The sequence below is a fragment of the Ascidiella aspersa genome, chromosome 1 (assembly GCF_963924565.1).
Source record: "Ascidiella aspersa chromosome 1, kaAscAspe10.2, whole genome shotgun sequence".
NCBI lineage: Eukaryota > Metazoa > Chordata > Ascidiacea > Phlebobranchia > Ascidiidae > Ascidiella > Ascidiella aspersa.
In genome coordinates, this window is record NC_139447.1 from 8,055,803 (window position 1) to 8,072,235 (window position 16,433).

The 16,433-nt window shown below is 41.8% G+C and overlaps 1 protein-coding gene across 1 annotated transcript in view; it reads right to left on the reverse strand.

The window, feature by feature from the left end:
• The window catches only part of LOC146167031 (S phase cyclin A-associated protein in the endoplasmic reticulum-like), a 61,382-nt gene that overhangs the window by 21,077 nt on the left and 23,872 nt on the right, over positions 1–16,433 (reverse strand). The window contains exons 25-31 of the mRNA XM_083385263.1: positions 14,341–14,459; positions 13,702–13,825; positions 12,873–13,069; positions 11,973–12,068; positions 11,365–11,511; positions 10,523–10,844; positions 7,905–8,054 (exon numbers count right to left, since the gene is read on the reverse strand). Of these exons, the coding sequence (XP_083241389.1) occupies positions 7,905–8,054; positions 10,523–10,844; positions 11,365–11,511; positions 11,973–12,068; positions 12,873–13,069; positions 13,702–13,825; positions 14,341–14,459 (1,155 nt within the window). The remainder of the gene's footprint in view (positions 1–7,904; positions 8,055–10,522; positions 10,845–11,364; positions 11,512–11,972; positions 12,069–12,872; positions 13,070–13,701; positions 13,826–14,340; positions 14,460–16,433) is intronic.

Below are 16,433 nucleotides of genomic sequence, written 5' to 3' on the forward strand. Positions count from 1 at the left end.
CGAAACCTTTTAGAGCACGGTTTAGAGATTTTGTCCTAACGACATGAAGTGTTTTTATGGATGGGGTTGTCTGGAGTGTTTTAATCCCTAAATTGGTGGGCTGTAACACGCAAGGCACACGTTGGTCATTAACAGAACTTTAGGTAGTTTAAGGTCCAGTATTGTGTGTGTGTGGCCAATCATTTATAATGCTAATTTCTTGCGTATTGCTACTTTATTATTTTTTTTTGTCGCAAGTTTTATTTCTGGGGTATGGAATCGCGCAATTTTGGATTATTCGTGCCTAAAAATCGTACTATTAATATTTGGTGTTCGAATTACATAGCGTGAAAATAGGCGTAAGTTATTGGGCACGTTACTTTTCAAGAGAGTTAGAAACGAAATTCACATTAGGGTAATCAGGTGGCACTGTATATAAAGACAAATTGTATTGAATTTTCGACAAGTCATCGCACAACTGTGCTTCATCAGGTCAAAGTAGAAAATGCGCCCGTGACAGTATGGCGCACTGCTGCCACCAGGCGGTCAAAAACATACCAATAATTTAGATTGACGTCATAAGACAAGTTTAAATACGCAAGGGTTATACAGTAAGTCCATTGACCAAAAAACGCCGCAAGCAAATTAAATAAAAGTTGGCACAATAAAATTGACAAAACTCATCAAACTCACAGAACAAAATGAAGGGGGAGGGTAGTTAACCAATTAGCAACATACCCTTCAAATCTACTAAATAAGATTGGTTAAAGTATAAATATCAAAGTCACGCTGTATGGTCACAGTAAATCTTCAGCACGTGAAGGCAACTTTGAAAGAAAGTCTCACAGCTCTATTACACAACGCATGTGTTGTACTGAGCCGCCAAAAAAATAGACCACAGAGTACCGAAACAAAAAAAACTAAACAGTGGTACGTATGTGTGTGAAGTAAAAGGCGAAAAAATCGCGGTTTTCTCGTCAAACTCCCAAAACAGAAGGATCGCGCTGGAACGACGCCTCGCCAAATGCCAGGCCCATTTTGGCAACAAATTAGCAAAACCGCGCGCTCAAACCCGATCGGGCCACGGCAGACCCTGTGTGACGTAACAACGCGGTCCCAGGGGGGCGGTGGGTGTTGGGGCGAAAACAGGGGGCGCGGAAACGCTAATGACAGGTGCAGTCGCGCTTGTTTGGCAAACTCAATCAAGAAGGCGACGGTTTAACTTGCGCTGTTTGGCGATGTTTCGCGGCGCTGTAGAAGCACTGGTTCGACGGTAACCTAATATGGGGCTGTTTCTCGCCTCTTTTGCTTGGCTTCCGGGTAGCGTTTTGGTGGTAGCGTTTTGGTGGCACTTGCCCAGAACCAACCACAAGTTTAGAAATCAACCAACCGATTTGGCTGACGACCTATAGTTGGCGCTTCAATCATGATTAACTATAACGAGGTATCGTTGGCCCTTCTGTCATGTCTTTGTTTTAAACCCTTGCAAAATACGGCTTGAGTGATTAGTTGAGTTTGTGCGTGTCTTTCCTCAGGCATTTGTGTGTCGTTTTTTAAGCTGGGTAATATACTAGTTATATCACCCCCATGCTATCCCACTTTTTAAATGAACATAAACGATTCGATCAACTAAATGCTTATTAATTAATTAATATTATACACAGGTTGCATATGTATGATAAAATTACAGAAATATCTTGTGTAAATAGATGACTTAGTTCCATTTTTCTCACGGACTTGGGCATTTTGCTGGGCAATATATTAAGCCCATTCGTATGGTCCTGCGAACAGGGTTCGAAATAATTACGGGCGATTGAAAAGTCAAATCAATAGTATCGTTGCCTCGTCACAAGAAATGGCTCTTTGAAATAGTTGATTTTGCGACCTCCTTGTAATATACTGGAGCGTAGCTCTATATTAAGCCGTGCAATCAGTTTATTGTTAGATGGTGACTAAAAATGCTCTACGGAGATGCGAACTGACATTCATTTATCGTCAACCTATTGCAAAAAAAACTTATGACACGCAGTGCAGGCTTAGTAGTGTTGAAATCTATGTAAAACAACAGTAAGCACCATTCTATTGGTTCGGTTTTGAAACAGAAGGGCTTCTTTTCTGTGACGAGGGTTTACAAAATCGTTGCGGTAACTTCAACCTTGCAAACCAGTCTTGAAACCTTGACGAGATGAGTTGTTGCGATAAGAAGTGACACAATAGCTTCGCTTATCCCTAGTCTCCCGCAAAGGCGATGTCTTGGCCAAATAGAAGAGTGTCAATCAAATCTTCACCAGATCTGATAACTTCAAACGCAAGAAAAAGATACAGAAAAACTCAACCGCAAGGGAACAATAAACAAAAGGCAATTGCCGAAAATAGAAAAGGCATTCGTCACGACACTTTCTCCGCAACCCCATTGGGTCAAGTGGGGTCCGGGTGCCGGTGACCCCCCTGGATGGTACAGTTGGCTCAGTGTTGTGGGGCCGCCGCGACGACTCGCGAGCGCGACCTCGGGGTGAGTTTATGACGTCAGTCAGTCCTGCTATGACGTCAGCCGATTCGCACCTCTTCGAGGCGGGTAATGACCATTTTAGAATACTTCGGTAATACGCAAATGCGAAAGGCAAGAAGGACAAATAACGGCTTAATTATCTTGTGTTGACTTTACACAGTGATGACGAGGCGTTTGTAGTCACAATATTACGGGCGGAAAACAACAAGATATGAAACAGCATCGTTTCATGCGTAAAGCCTCATTGACACGTTACGTTGTATTCTTACTGAAACACCATTTTCTTCTTGATTGAATGAGACATCTAAAATTCGAACAAGATTTTCATATAGCCACATTCAAAATTTTAGCAAGTAGGAGAAACTGTTTTAAGCGATTTTGAGACCACTTTTCGGAAAACACAAAAACATAGAAGTTTTAGAAACAACTCACTAAGAAGATATCAAGAAAAGTGTCATGCTATCAAATTTTGTGTTCATTTGTAGCTCGGGTACTTGTATAAATTACAGCTAAAGTTATCTACATGCAATAAACTAAAACTGTCTTTGTTGTTTTGTTCTTACAACATAAATAGGTTTTATCTGCAAATTTAAAAGACAAATTTAATATACAATCAGCAGATTTATCTCGATTTAATTAGCAATTTGTTAGAAAAATTTATTTTTTGTAAATTGCCCTAAAATGTTTTTCTTTTTCAGACAAAACCAAGTTCCTTGTTCAGTACCTTATATAAATCGAGATGGAAAGAATGCAAGGCCACGCCATTTTCTCGCGCAACTGGTCGATGTGATTACGTCAAGCGAGGGTACGACAATATTGATGTTACGGTGAGAATGTGAAAGGAAATGTCAAGTGTCGCGTTTTAAAAGTTGCTCTCGGCTCTGGTCGGGAAAATAAATGGACTGGAAGGCGGCGGAACGCTGTTCCGGTTACTGAAACAATTCCGAGAAAGTGAAGCGGTTTCTAGCGACAAACAACGTTGGACGAGGCGTGCGTTTGCATGCTTGATCGCTGTTGAATGCTCGTTGGAAAAATATCGGTACATTTTTCGTAGAATATATATGTAAATATATGGCCGCCTGCAATTGTGCTTAGTTTATTAATGTATTTTTCATATAAGATTGCAATGAAATCCAAACTGAAGAAGCCCCATAAAAATATTAAAGGTATTTGAGAAAATATTTCAACTTAATAAAACCATACCCCCAATGTAACACCAAATTCAAAGGTTTTAATATTATTCTGTTTTGCGCAATTATTTTATTTTAGAATTTCCAAAACCATACGATTATTACCAAAATAACGCATCTGGATTGTACCGCCGCTCACGCAAAAAGGAGATTCCACGAAAAATGCCCTAAAAAGTCGAATTAAAACGCGACCGCCTTCAGTGTCTAACGGCGAAGCCCAAACACACAAAGAACGCATATTTTCCATTCACCTACATAAGCGAGTTGCGTGAGAGCCGAGCGGGGGTCGGAATTCCTGTCAAGGCGACGCTAATTGGCGACAAGCGGCACCTTTCCGCGTCCCATGTTGTTACAAGGACCGAGCCCGCGGAAAACGGGGGCTTGGGGGGGCGGTGGAGGCATAAACAGGCACTTTCTCTGCGCGCGCGCTCGGCGGCGACGAACTCTGACCCGGAGTGACCCCGCGACGAGTGGCGTGACCCCGCGAGTGACCCGGGGTCAAGTTTAATCTGCCGCGGTTAAGTGCGACGCTTGTGGAATCGTGCATTGCTGATGCCCGAATTGCTGCTTCTGTCTTAAAACGCGCGCTGTTTGCCGATGATGGCCCGAATTTTTTTCTTGCCAAGGGCCACCATTTTGTTAGGACGCTTGCTTTTAGGTTCATGCAACAAGTTAAGGAAAAACAACTTACCAATAATGGACCGTGGTTATTCTAAGGCGTTTCAAATAATACCATATTTATTTTTGCGATAAACCTTATTTTATCGTTAAAATAAACACCTAGTTAATCGTGCAGTCTGACGTGCAAAAATATTGAATTTATAAAATTGCATTTTTGAAACGTTCCAATAAAAAAACAATCTGTATCTATATGTCACAGCGATTGAATGCTGCAGTACCATTTTAATCAATATGAAAAATAGAAAAATTTGCACTGTTCCAACATTCAAACTAAACAATGCCTGCGCATTATCAACGTCATCAGTTGAAGGTTGCATTTAAAAAAGTTTATTTTTTTACAATTTGTACAGGTGCCAAACTATTAAAGTTTATGCGGATTTAAGTAACGTTGTTACTCGGGAGGCAATGCAAACGATTTTAGATATATAAAATTTGGATTCTTCTTAAGGAAAACAGCTTAAAAATTACAAACTTAAGCCGATTAAAACCTAGCCAAAAACACTGAATTTCAATGGGGATTTTTTAATCACACTTACGGCGTAATTTTACAAAACAGCGAGAACTTGCTGCAGACAAACGAAGAATTTAACGGAACGGATCTCAACTAATCAATATTTTGAAACTGGATCCGCTCGTTGGGGATTTTAAAGTCGGGGTCCAAGACTGCCGGTCCCGACATTGTAGCCGTTAATCAGGGGCGACCACCGGGACAATGGGGGTAAGGCACCAGATCGCGGAAAAGATAGCGGGGGCAAGTGTTGACACGCGGGGGGCGAAGGGGGTGACATGTAACTGGGGTTGGGGGTAACACGAGAGCCGACGCAAAATTGGGTTTCCAGGAGAGGGGGGACGCTATTCACCCAAAATACCCCGATGTGGGGCAGCTGGGTTGACAAAAGGCGGTAGAGCGAGACCGACGGTGATGATGACGCGTGTGCAGCGGAGCATGACGGCCCGTTATCGCGCGTCGGATGAAACGATTGGGGTCCTCTCTGTTCTGGGGTGCGAAACGGGGGTGAGGACGGAGCGATTGGGCGGAGACAGACCCAAGGGGTGACCATCGGGGGTCTTCTGTCGGCAATCGTGTCCCTGCGGCTCTTGGGAGTACGGGGTCGGATTTGTGGGTGATTTGTGGGTTAGGGTTGTTAACGGAATAAAAATATTGGGGTTTTCACATTAACGAAATGAATCATAAGTTTTTTTAGTAAGAGTTGTTTGAGAAGAGAGTGGAATTTATATATTGATTTGTGAGTGGAACTACAGGTGTTAGTTCAATAAAAATTGAGTTGAACTTATAGTTACACTTTTTACGCCACGTATAGAAAGAAGCAAAAAATAAAACAAGAGACCCCAACAGTAATAAAAAAACGGGGGGGGGGGGGGTTGCTTGGGGAGTGGGGCCCGTCCGACCCCCAACATCGAAAATTGGCCCCCTGAGTTACGTCACGCGTGCGGGTGAAATCAGCCCCCGTTCCGCCTGTCGGGCGCGCGGCTATGCCGGGAATGCACCGGGGTCCCTAGGGGGCCGGTCTGTCTGTAATTGGGCCCTAAACGGGGTCCGTTGTCGACATTAAAGAGCTAGTATGCCCACCCCGTGGGGCTCTGGGGCAGGAAACGAGCAAAAATGGGGGGTAGAGGTTGGGTCTGCCTTTCTAAAACAGTTATGGATCTAAACCTTGTGACAATAGCAATAGGTTTAGGAACGTTAAAAAGCGGTTCAAAATTTCACTTTTCGAGCGAAATTCGAGAAGGTTTTAGTGTGGTTTGGTGCAAATTGCGCCGCGTGTATATTTGGATAAAGGTGCGCTTTTCAAATCGGCAGCAATTTCTCAAATCTTGACGAACGAGTTTCAGTTGCGGACGAACAGCAATTCGGTCTGACATATTAGATTATTTTCTATTTTCAACGTTATCGTTTGACATGGCGACCCTGAGGTCTTTCGCCACCCTGAGCGTCGATTATCTTGTTTTCTGCTCTGATGAAGAAATACGCTTCCTTGAAAGGCAAAATGCTCTCGTCTAAAAATACATCAATATATATTTCGTCCGAACAGTTTAACCAGTAATGGATGAAACTGCGATAGAGTGGGGTGAAATTTAATTAAAAATATTTCTGTAATTTTGTTTGGAATAGCAAATAATTAAACAAGAATTATACCAAAAGCAAAAACAGCTTCGTGGTAATATTTTGCTTATTTTTGAAGATACTGCCAAATTCGATGACGAGTAAAGTAAAAGTTCGCCACTAAACCAACAAATAACCTTTAATCGAAAAGGGGCTAAATTTGCCAAAAAAATTATATTCTTTTGTTAATTCGTTTAATCGCAGGTTTGCAATAAATTCGTTTAGCAAAAAGGGAAAACAAACACATTGGGTTTGACTTAACACAAAAAAGAAATATTCGTCATTTTAAGAAACGATGACCCAGGGGTTAAATGGCGGGGTAAAAAGGGGGTAAAAGGGAGTGTTTGGCAAACCGGAAGCGCGAAATGGGGCGTCAATCGTTACTCGTCGCGGTCGCGGCTAATCGGCAAATCTCCGCCAACCCCAGGCACAAAATGACCCATTCAAAAAAAGGACCCCTAATCACCCCGGGACGATAATAAAAAACGCGCCCGGTCACCCATAGCCGCCAATGTCACCGCATCTGTCCAAATCTCGATGGCCATCAGCCCCCAAACCCCTAACACCCGCATAAAACCCCCAAAACAAATAAAAAATCGCCGCTGTCAGCGGGACGGGCACTTCAAAACCTCGGACAAGGTCAATACGCTTGGTCAGTTACGAGTGACCCCAACCAAAAAGCCCCGGCGAATTCCGCGCGGGATTAAGGTCGAGGGCTTAGGGGCGATCAATACAGCTGTGGTCAAGCTGCCCGGTGCCCTTCGATCGTGGCCGGACCGAGTGGACAGAGTGGACCGAGTGGACATAGTGGACAGCCGAGATGCTTAATTGTAACGAATTAGGGCGGCGGCGACGCAATTTGATAGGTTCTTGTCGCGAGCGTCCTATTATGGTTTCCACAAGAGCGACCCTTCGAAAACGGCGGTTTATTTTGGCCGCTTGTATTTAGTTGAATATAGGGTTTTTGGGAGTTAATCTTTTTTTTCTTTTTTTTGGAGGGGGGAAGAAATGCGGCTATGGATGCCAGCTGCTTTGCCGACGTCTGCTATTTTTCGCTGTAGTCTGCGTTTTCCAGTAGAACGCTTTTCTAACGGAGGCAAGTTTGCATAAGTGTCACTCGCGTGTGGTGAAACACCAGGAACGATTTTCGGCATGCAGCGATTCAAAAATGCCGCACATTTTTTTATGCTCTTTACTAGGGATGTCCGATAATATCGGACCGGAGCCGATACCCGATACCGAGTGGTATGATCGGTAGTGGTCAGATTTGAATATAATTTGAAAAATTCGAAAGCAAAACCGTATAAATGCCATGGACAACATAAAACGAATGCTTTAATTGTGGAAAACCACAAATACTTTAATTGTGCTAACCCTGTTTACGTTTTAATTCCGCAAAATACATCTGTATAACACATACCTGGTTGCTCTGATTGTCGAGAGTGAAGTGTCCCACGGAAACGATGACCTCATGCAATAGTTTGGTGTAGTCTCCCTGCACACAATACCACAACAGGTAGGTGCAGATGTGTCGGTACTCCAGGGATACACCCTCTGCGCCAAGGCTGGCCTGAAATCGAACGGTATAGGTGATGTTAGGGCGTGTAGAGCAGATTTGGAAAGCCATAGGCAATTCTAAGTCTTGGAGGATATTTGCAGACTAAGTTGTTTGAAGAAAATATAATCATGGTTAATAGTTGTTTGAAGAAAATATAATCATGGTTAATAACCATTAGGTTTTTAGTTTAGCCTTCGTGAAGAGCATGTGTTTCGCATGCCAGCCAAAATGAATTTCAATTGAACCTTCTATCAGTTGACATGCAATCTTAATATTTCTCTTAAAAGTACTGTATTCCTAGATGTCTAAATCGAGTAAGTTAACGAATTAGATACAATACATTTTTTTTTCTTATTTGTAAATCGCTCGTGTGCCCTTCACTTTTCATGTAATATCATTTCATCTTACAAAAAAATGCCCTTATCCTTGACCAAAGGCGTTTCTAAGCAAGTTTTGTGAAAACGCACCTCATTAAGCACGACGAAAATACCATAAGGATTTGTCATATTTATATCAAAACTTCCTTAGTGATTCGCATCAAGTTAGAGATGACAACACGACCTTTCAAGACTCTTTACAACGCGTATTGACATCAATTAAATTTGTTACGTAGTCTACTGCGTGACGTAGTCAAACCGAAGTACTAGAAAAAAGATTGTTATTTTGTTTTTTAGTCGGCAGACACCGGTGGCCAAACAAAAAGCAGTCACATAGAAAAACCTGCTCACATACAAATTTCAAAAAAAACCCTGCCCACATATACACATCACAATAAGTTTAATTTGAACGCCATTTTTTTCGCCAATAAACAACATCATTATCGGGCGTACATGAAGGCCATTTTATGCCCTTTAAGGCTATTTCATATTTCAAAACGTCAACAAATAGAAAATTCAAAGCATCACTTTTTCCTCAAAAAAAAGGATTTAATTAGAATACGTTTCACATCTCTAAAAACAGAAAAAGAACGCAAATCGGCGGAAAAGTGTATTACGAGCGACGTCCTTTCAAACTAAGTTTAATTTGGACGCCATTTTTTTCCGACAATGAACAACATCATTATCGGGCGTTCGCGCGAACCTGTCTTGCAAATTGGCGAAACGGGGGCCGATGAAAGCGGGGGCCGCGTGTTGCCCCAACGGGGTCCCCGCACGCCCCAGCGGCCCCGGGGTCCCGACCGTGCCACTACCCCGCAATATTTCCCCCCGCGGTAATGATTTGTTTTTTGCGCTTGGAGTCGCGAAAGGGTGACGCTATGTTGTGGGGCAAACACCCAAGGGGGGGGAGTGAGGTTTGTGGGGCTGTGTTGGGGCCGAAAGGGGTCAGGATACGGCGCCGGGATTTGTTTTTGCTTTGTCGCTTTCGCGTGGATACAGAAGTTCACCGTTAAGGGGATGATTTAGCGAGTAAAATTCTTAAATTCATTGTGAAACTAAAATGAAGGGCTAAGCACCAGATTTTTCAGCAAATTTTGAAACTTAATAGTTCGTTCATTTTCAGGTAACCTTTATTCTATATGTTTAAAAATGTTACATCTTTAAAACCTTATTTTTCATGGACGCATTTTCATATAAAAACTTACAGTTAAATTTATGGAACAAACCTAGAGGAAACGTAAAAAATAAATAAAAAATAAAACTTGTACCATTTCAACCGCTTTGAAATAAAACCGACGCAAAAAAATGTCAAAATTGCGCTTGTTTTACAGGAAATAGCGCGCACCGACTGGCATGTGACAGCACACGCACCTCCGGCTCGGCAATTTCTTGTGAAATATTCAGGCGGCGTAGCGCTTCCTTCAAAAAACACTAGGGTCAGAAGGCTGACGCAGGACGTGAGTTTGGCAAATGAAAAAATATGCGCGACTTTCGCGTTAGTCGGAAGGCCTTTTGTCAAGGCAACAACTTTCCTTCCGAGTTGGTTGTAACAGTGGCGTACTTAGCAATTAAAATTGATCGTTGAGGTATTCACGGATGTATGAATGGCTAACGCTCCAAATCAGTGGCCTTGCTGGTATCAGAGCCAACTTTAAACAGTCAACTTTAAGGGAAGCTTTAAAATAATCTAGGAGTTTAACAGAAAAATTAATAGCAACAAATCACAAGAAAGAAGTATACGCGTTTTTATCTATTTAAATTTGGAAATGTTTCTCTACTTATTTACTCTGAAACGTCTTATTTTGTTAATGGGGAGTTCAAGCCCTGTTTACAAGGAACAACCATGACGCCAATGTTTGCTACAGGGCTAGATCACGGTTGTTGAACACTTATGTGAGTGTTCATACTGTAATCTTTCATTTTACAAAAGTACTTATAGTTAAAAAACTGCTCGATGCATCTGTCTAGAAATTCAAACGGATATCCGTTACGCAGTAACATTCGCTTGATCTTGTTAATGTCCACATTGATAACCTTGTAAGAGTTAGCGAACTCGGTGTTTATTATTAAAGAATAAGTAACAAAAAGTACTAATATTTTTACCTGCAAGAGCCTAAGGTCCATCTCGGCCACAGCGTTGAGCACCCTCATAACTGCCAAGGCCACACTCAAAGTGTGTTCCGGTATCCCCTCGCCCGGCGCCAACGGCGTCATCTGGTCCTCCCCCATGGCCGTGGGCCGCTCAGGGGCGCCATGGAGCAACAGGCCGTATAGGACCGACACAATCCCCATAAGCTCGGTGTGCTGTAGGGTTGGGAGCAGCTGGGTCGGGTCAGTGTCCCAGGGGGTGTTGGGGGCCGTTGACCCCGATTCGGAGAGGGCCTGCTGTTGTTTGGGGGTGTGGTTGGACGGCGACAGGCGGTTTCTAGTTTAAAAATAAACTTGAAGGAATTAACACTCAATTTTTAAAGTTTTCAACTTTAAAAAAATCCACTAAAAAATCTTATATTTATATTTTCTTGTTCGCGGAATTACATTTGCTATATATTGAGTGGATTTTTAACAGAATTAGATAAGAAATACACAAATTTAAAAATTTCGAACAAGTATTACCAACTTTTGAAGATGGATCTTTTTATGCCAAAATACATAATAATTCGTTTAGAACAACTGCGACTTTTAATTTAAACGACAGAATAGTTAAAATTGTGCTAATGGTGTAGTTTTTAGGCAAACGTTACATAAAGAAAGCATTATCAATTTTGTAAATTGGGTAATTTATGTAAAGTCTCTAACTGGAGACTAAGGGTAAAATCGTAAAGTAATCGTTACCTTGCCACAATACAATACACCATTTTTACCGAAAAAAATGATCATAACCAAGCAGGCCACATCGCTAAACACGTTAAAAAATAAATAACAGCGTATGCAAACGAGGCACCTACCTCATAGTGACGAACGAGGTGGCTGCCTCCAGAAACGCCAGCCCGTGTTGAACAAACGCCGCTAAGTTGCTCCCTGGCGACACCTCGTGGCGTACGCTGCTCAAATATTCGCCGAGAAGATCGAGGACTCCGGATGCGACGATGTAGCTGCAGTGGGGGATATAAAAAGTTGCGTCGAACTTTGATTGACTTATTGTAAATAAAAAAAAACATAAAATATTTTTAACTTTATAAAATTGTTGTCTAGAAAGAACCTAGATCAAGGGCCACCAAACCACGGCATGAGGGCCAAATCCGGCAAAATGTTGTTACCGTGATACAGAAAAATATTAAAAAAAAAAATTTAGTTGATATTCGCATCCGAGTTACATTTCCGTTGAAAAAACTATTTAATAACCGTATTTATCCTTAATTATGAAAAAAAAATATCAATACTAAAAAATGAAAGTATTAGTCCATAACAAAGTCTCGCGGACTCTTCGATGAGTAGGTTGGTGCCAAGGACCCCTAGTTAAGAAGTCCCGAACCACAGCAATCTGTCATCTGCCCAGTACAACGCTATCTGTTCTCATGTCTTATGAATCCGCAAATAAATGTGCCAACATTACCTGATGACGTCAAGGCCGCGATTCAGGTAAACTTCGAGAACCTTCCTGTATTCGTTGTTGGGCAAGGGGACCATGTGGGTGAAGCTGGAAGACGCTCTGAAAAGATATCATTGAGGATTGGGCTCGAAAAGGTCATTTCTAATTATTTTTTACTATAGACATTTTGGCGATATGAGTTCTCAATATGTAAAAGTTTTATAGGTAATTGGTGAGACGAGCGGTTTATTTTGATAATCTTGTTAATAGCTGTATTCGTCTTATTCAAAAACAAATAAAAAACAGTGGCGCTAAAAACGAATTAAATTTACTGTAACTTTCGTACACCAATGCTTACTTTAACTAAATGACGGTTGTGAAAAAATTCATCAACAGTAAATTATTTAAACTTTAGGTAAGCTTAAGCGACCGAACAAATATACCATTTTACAATAAAAAAATGAAAAAACTGTCCGAAATCATCGGATCGAAACCGATTATAGATGCAAAGTTGTAATAACGTTACCCATCACCTGATATCAGCATCGATCCGAAACCTAAATAATTTAGGCATTTCAGTTAATATCTGTGGCCCAACGTAGCGTTTTCTGTCTTGAAAGTTTAATTTCTTGGAGCATAGTACATGAGCATTCGAACTTATATCAGAATCAGTTTATGTGTCGTACAAGTGCGATCAAAACGTCTTCATTAAGTGTATGACGATATACTCGCCTTTCTTTGCTTTGACATTCTTTTTCGGAATATATTTGGGACAAATTGGCGCGTTAAACAATTATTTGGCCATATGTTAAATTTTCAGGAGTTGTATTTTCTTTAAATAAGGCGCAACGACCTACAAGACCCTAAAGTTCTTAAAAAGGTAAATCATCGAATATAAACAAACAATTTACACTTCTCACTCACTTAGTGGAGGCGGCGTCCTTTTTCGGGGGATTTCCTGCCATCAAGGCCAGGGCCACGGCCAGGGCGCTGAGCAGAGAGGGGGAGGCGGCGTCGAAGTGGTCTCGGACGCCGCCGGTGCCGCCCGTGGGCCCCAACTTCTTGGCGGCCTGGCCAGCGCCGACCGTTTTCTCTTTGGCCACGCCGTCGATGACGTTTCTCTGCGAGACAAAAAAATAAGTAGAATTAGTGGCTATTGATGTCAAGCATTACAGTAATACTACTACGGTGTGAAAACGAAAAACAAAGATTGTCAGCTGTTCCGAAAGAAACTTATAGTTGTACTAATGTAACACACGTCGAAAACCACTGGTTAAATTTTTCATGTGATTTGCTCAACTTAAGGTTATGTAATAATAATAATAAGACTCGTTCTGTGATAATAGGATTTCAATTGCGTTGGCCCGTTACTTTAAAAGCGCAATATAGCTTAAATATCAATTTTGTGCTCATCCAATAATTCAAACGCAGCGATTGTTAGCTTTGAGACAGTAATGTTGTCGTTCTCTATAGGATCAGACCGCGGTAATTTAGTATCGGACATCAAAAAATCTAACTTAAGCAAAAGAATACACGAAAATTGTTTTTCAGAAATTTACTTCGCAAAATAAAAAAAACTCGAAAAAATAGCTCGAAAAAATGTCGCAAAATATTATGATATCGGATCGGCACCGATACCATCCTAGTATCGAACAAATATCGATACTATCTTAATATCGGGGTATCAGTTCATGATGCGATATAATCTGCCATATTTAAACAAAAGATGCGCAGGAAATAAAGAGATGCTTACCGCTATAACCACAAGTAGTGCGTCCACCAGGGTTGTCAATCGATTCGAATACACCGCGTACACGCAGTTGTCATGGAAACCTGCGCACGCAAGCCGGAAGCAGATGGCCGCGTTACCAAGCAACCTGCAACAAAGTATGGTTTCGTTTTGGATGATGCTGCGATGGTGGATCGCTTTGTATGGTATTTTTGAGGTGTTGTGGCTTTGTCTAGCCCTAAAGAACTTTTGTACACAGAAAACAAGGTTATATTAAATGAAACGCAATTAACAAAATCACTTTTAAATAAATTAAAAATCGCTTTAACCCCTACAAATACTAGCTCTGTAGAATATCCTACTGAAATATTCAACTCGTTCTGCCATAAGTCTTTTATCTGTACAAGTCAAGCCATTTTCACCAAACAACAAGTCATCTCGAAGTTAAAGTCATTAAATACTCAAATTTAAATCAAGAAAGTCAAGCCATTTAAGTCATTCATCCGATTTTCTCAAGTGAAATTAATTATTTTCCTTGAAAGACTTAAGTCAAGTCATGTCGTTTCAAAACTGTGAGACAAGTACACTTAAGTCAAGTCATTAACGCGATCCAATACAAAGGTTAGTCACACCAAAAATAAAAGGTTAGCATCAGAGCCCGACCTGTCCGGCAGAATCGGCGGGATTTCGGGGCTCGATTCCTCACGGATCGGAACTTGAAAGACGGCCTCCACCAAATCGAAGCCTCCGCCGCATCGGAAGGTGATCTTTTCCTGTTCCGTCTGCAAACGAAAAAGGAGCGTAATTTACAAACTGTAGAGCTATTAGAAATTAACCAAGGGCAATAGGAAAATGCTTGACTTTAAAAATGTAGAACAAAGATTTTACAACAACGAATGTTTTAGTGTATTGCATTTAAAGAATTGACAACGATTAAGCATTTCTGAGAATGTCGTATAGACCAGTTACAATTACCAAACGTTTCAAATATTGTCTGTGACCATAGGTATTAATTTTCAAATTGCACAGCCTTCAATTTGTAATTCGATTAAATCCCAGTACTGCGAAACCATGTTAAGTTTCTTGAAACAAAATAAAGCGTACGAAACCGCCGCATGTAAGATGTTTTCACGTTCGCTTTTTCTGTATTTTTTTCTGTATAAAATTTATGACGTTTTAATATGAGGGGGGGGGGGGCTTTATATTTTGACCGGTATCTGAGAAAATAACAAACCTGTAACTCGCAATGCAAACAAGTCGCACAGAGTGGTGTTCCCTAAAGTGTTTTAGGCGACTTTAATAGAAATTTAAAAGAATAGAATACAGCAATAAATATAGGGAGAAATTGGAGAATATGCCACGTATAACTCAAGATAAATAAAATTGACACGAGAACTGTTTCGTAGTTAAATGTTAGCCATATTGCAGCGATTAAGTTAAAATTAAAGCCAGCGCAAGCGCCTTTAAGTAATTAAGTAGATTTTAGCAACATTGCAAAAAATAATTGCCGATACCTAATCTTTCGTATATTATAGCAGATTCTGTTCAAAAGAGCGTCTTAACCGCTTGACAATCTTACTGATCAGAATGAGAAGAGAAACCCAGTTACGAACTAATAAAATAACGGCCTTTGACAGTAAACGCTTGTCCTTTAGCGCCAGACTATGGCGGGTGTCAAGATAACGACTTTTTATGAAAAAAAAACGCCGTCGTCGAATGTAAACATGACGCGGGCAGCATTCCTGACCATTTTGCCGCTGCGGTTGGACCCCCGGGCACGGTAGGTGGCTTTATAAAGCCAAGGGCGCGCTGTTTAAGATGCGGGCGGCGGCCGAATAATAGGCAGGGTACTTTGGGGGTCTTTTGTTTTGGTTTCCTGCCGTTTTCGGGGGCGTCCATATTGACGTATCGGATCAGGGGCGACTTCGCACCTCAAAATCGCCGCCGAATCGAGTAAGGGCGCGATTTTCGGGCAAAAAACAACAAGGGCGCGCTGGACTGCTGGCGAGATGATTTGATTAAGGAGGCAGACTAGGTAAAGGCTGCGGCCCAATCAAGGGATTGACTTACGGTGGAAAGCGCTCGGCGGGTATTTGCGGCGATAAAGTCCGCTAATCGGCGACTGGATCTCGCGTCCCGGGCGATTCGGCCCCCGCTAGACAAGGGGGCGATTTCATGGGCGTTGTTGGGTGATGGGGGGCTTTGACGGATTAGGGGACGCGGCGGCGCGGTGACAGGTGGACAGCGTAACACGAGAGGCAATTATTTCCGCTAATCGCCGTTGCCGCGGCAGAAAAAAAGGGGGGTGCAAGCTCGGAAGGGGCAGTTTTGGGGGCCGGGGTAAGACGGATGGGGCCCTGACGTGGATCTCCTCTGGGTAATACGCGAGCGCTTTATATGGGAAAAGGGTTTGGGGGTTACAAGACGAAGACGAATGGCAAGTCCCCGATGCGAGGTTCCGGTATGTCTCGTGTCTTCTTGGAAGCGTCTTGTCTTTTCCCCGAGCATGTTTGGATGCTGCTACACGTGGCCACTTCAAATGTCAACTTAGTGTGTGTTTCAGGTCCCATTTAGATCAGCGCCTATTTTAGATCAATGACGATTTTTGTAGTTCCACATGAATTTTTCTACAGAACGTGGAATTCTGAGTTGGGGGGCGTTTTTTTAGATGTCACTCTTATTAACTGGTCCCAATATGTACCAATTTTTTGGCCTCTCAAAAAACATTTGATATATTTCTATATAGGTTTCATGGC